The 383-nt window shown below is 70.2% G+C and overlaps 1 protein-coding gene across 1 annotated transcript in view; it reads left to right on the top strand.

Annotated features, from left to right (window-relative positions):
* Positions 1-77: 77 nt before the first annotated feature.
* The window catches only part of FGF16 (fibroblast growth factor 16), a 12,022-nt gene continuing 11,716 nt past the window's right edge, over positions 78-383 (top strand). Inside the window, exon 1 of the mRNA XM_031554731.1 lies at positions 78-379. Within this exon, the coding sequence (XP_031410591.1) occupies positions 78-379 (302 nt within the window). The remainder of the gene's footprint in view (positions 380-383) is intronic.

Below are 383 nucleotides of genomic sequence, written 5' to 3' on the forward strand. Positions count from 1 at the left end.
TGCGGCGGCAGCCGCTGTCACGGATACGGTGTCGGAGGGCCGGGGAGGGCGCGGAAACACCTGTTTCCAACACGAAGATGGTGGGGAGCGGGCCCGCGGCCGTTCTGGGGAGCGCTCGCCCCGGCCCCTCAGCGCCCGCCGCTCGTAAACCTGCCCGTAAAACCCGCGGGATCGCTTTTCAGAAAGATCGCTTTCGGCGCGTACGCATCCCGCTGAGAAAGGCTTCTCGAACCCCTCTCGTTTCCCCACGGTGCCCTTCGGCGGGGTGGTGGCACGGCCAGACCCGGGGGGAGCGGCCGGGGGTCGGGAGGGGACGGAACGGGGCGGCCGGGTGTTCCGTGCTTCCGACCTGCCGAGAGCCGCTGCGCCTCGCTGCAATGTGT

The sequence above is a fragment of the Meleagris gallopavo genome, chromosome 9 (genome assembly GCF_000146605.3).
Source record: "Meleagris gallopavo isolate NT-WF06-2002-E0010 breed Aviagen turkey brand Nicholas breeding stock chromosome 9, Turkey_5.1, whole genome shotgun sequence".
Taxonomy (NCBI): domain Eukaryota; kingdom Metazoa; phylum Chordata; class Aves; order Galliformes; family Phasianidae; genus Meleagris; species Meleagris gallopavo.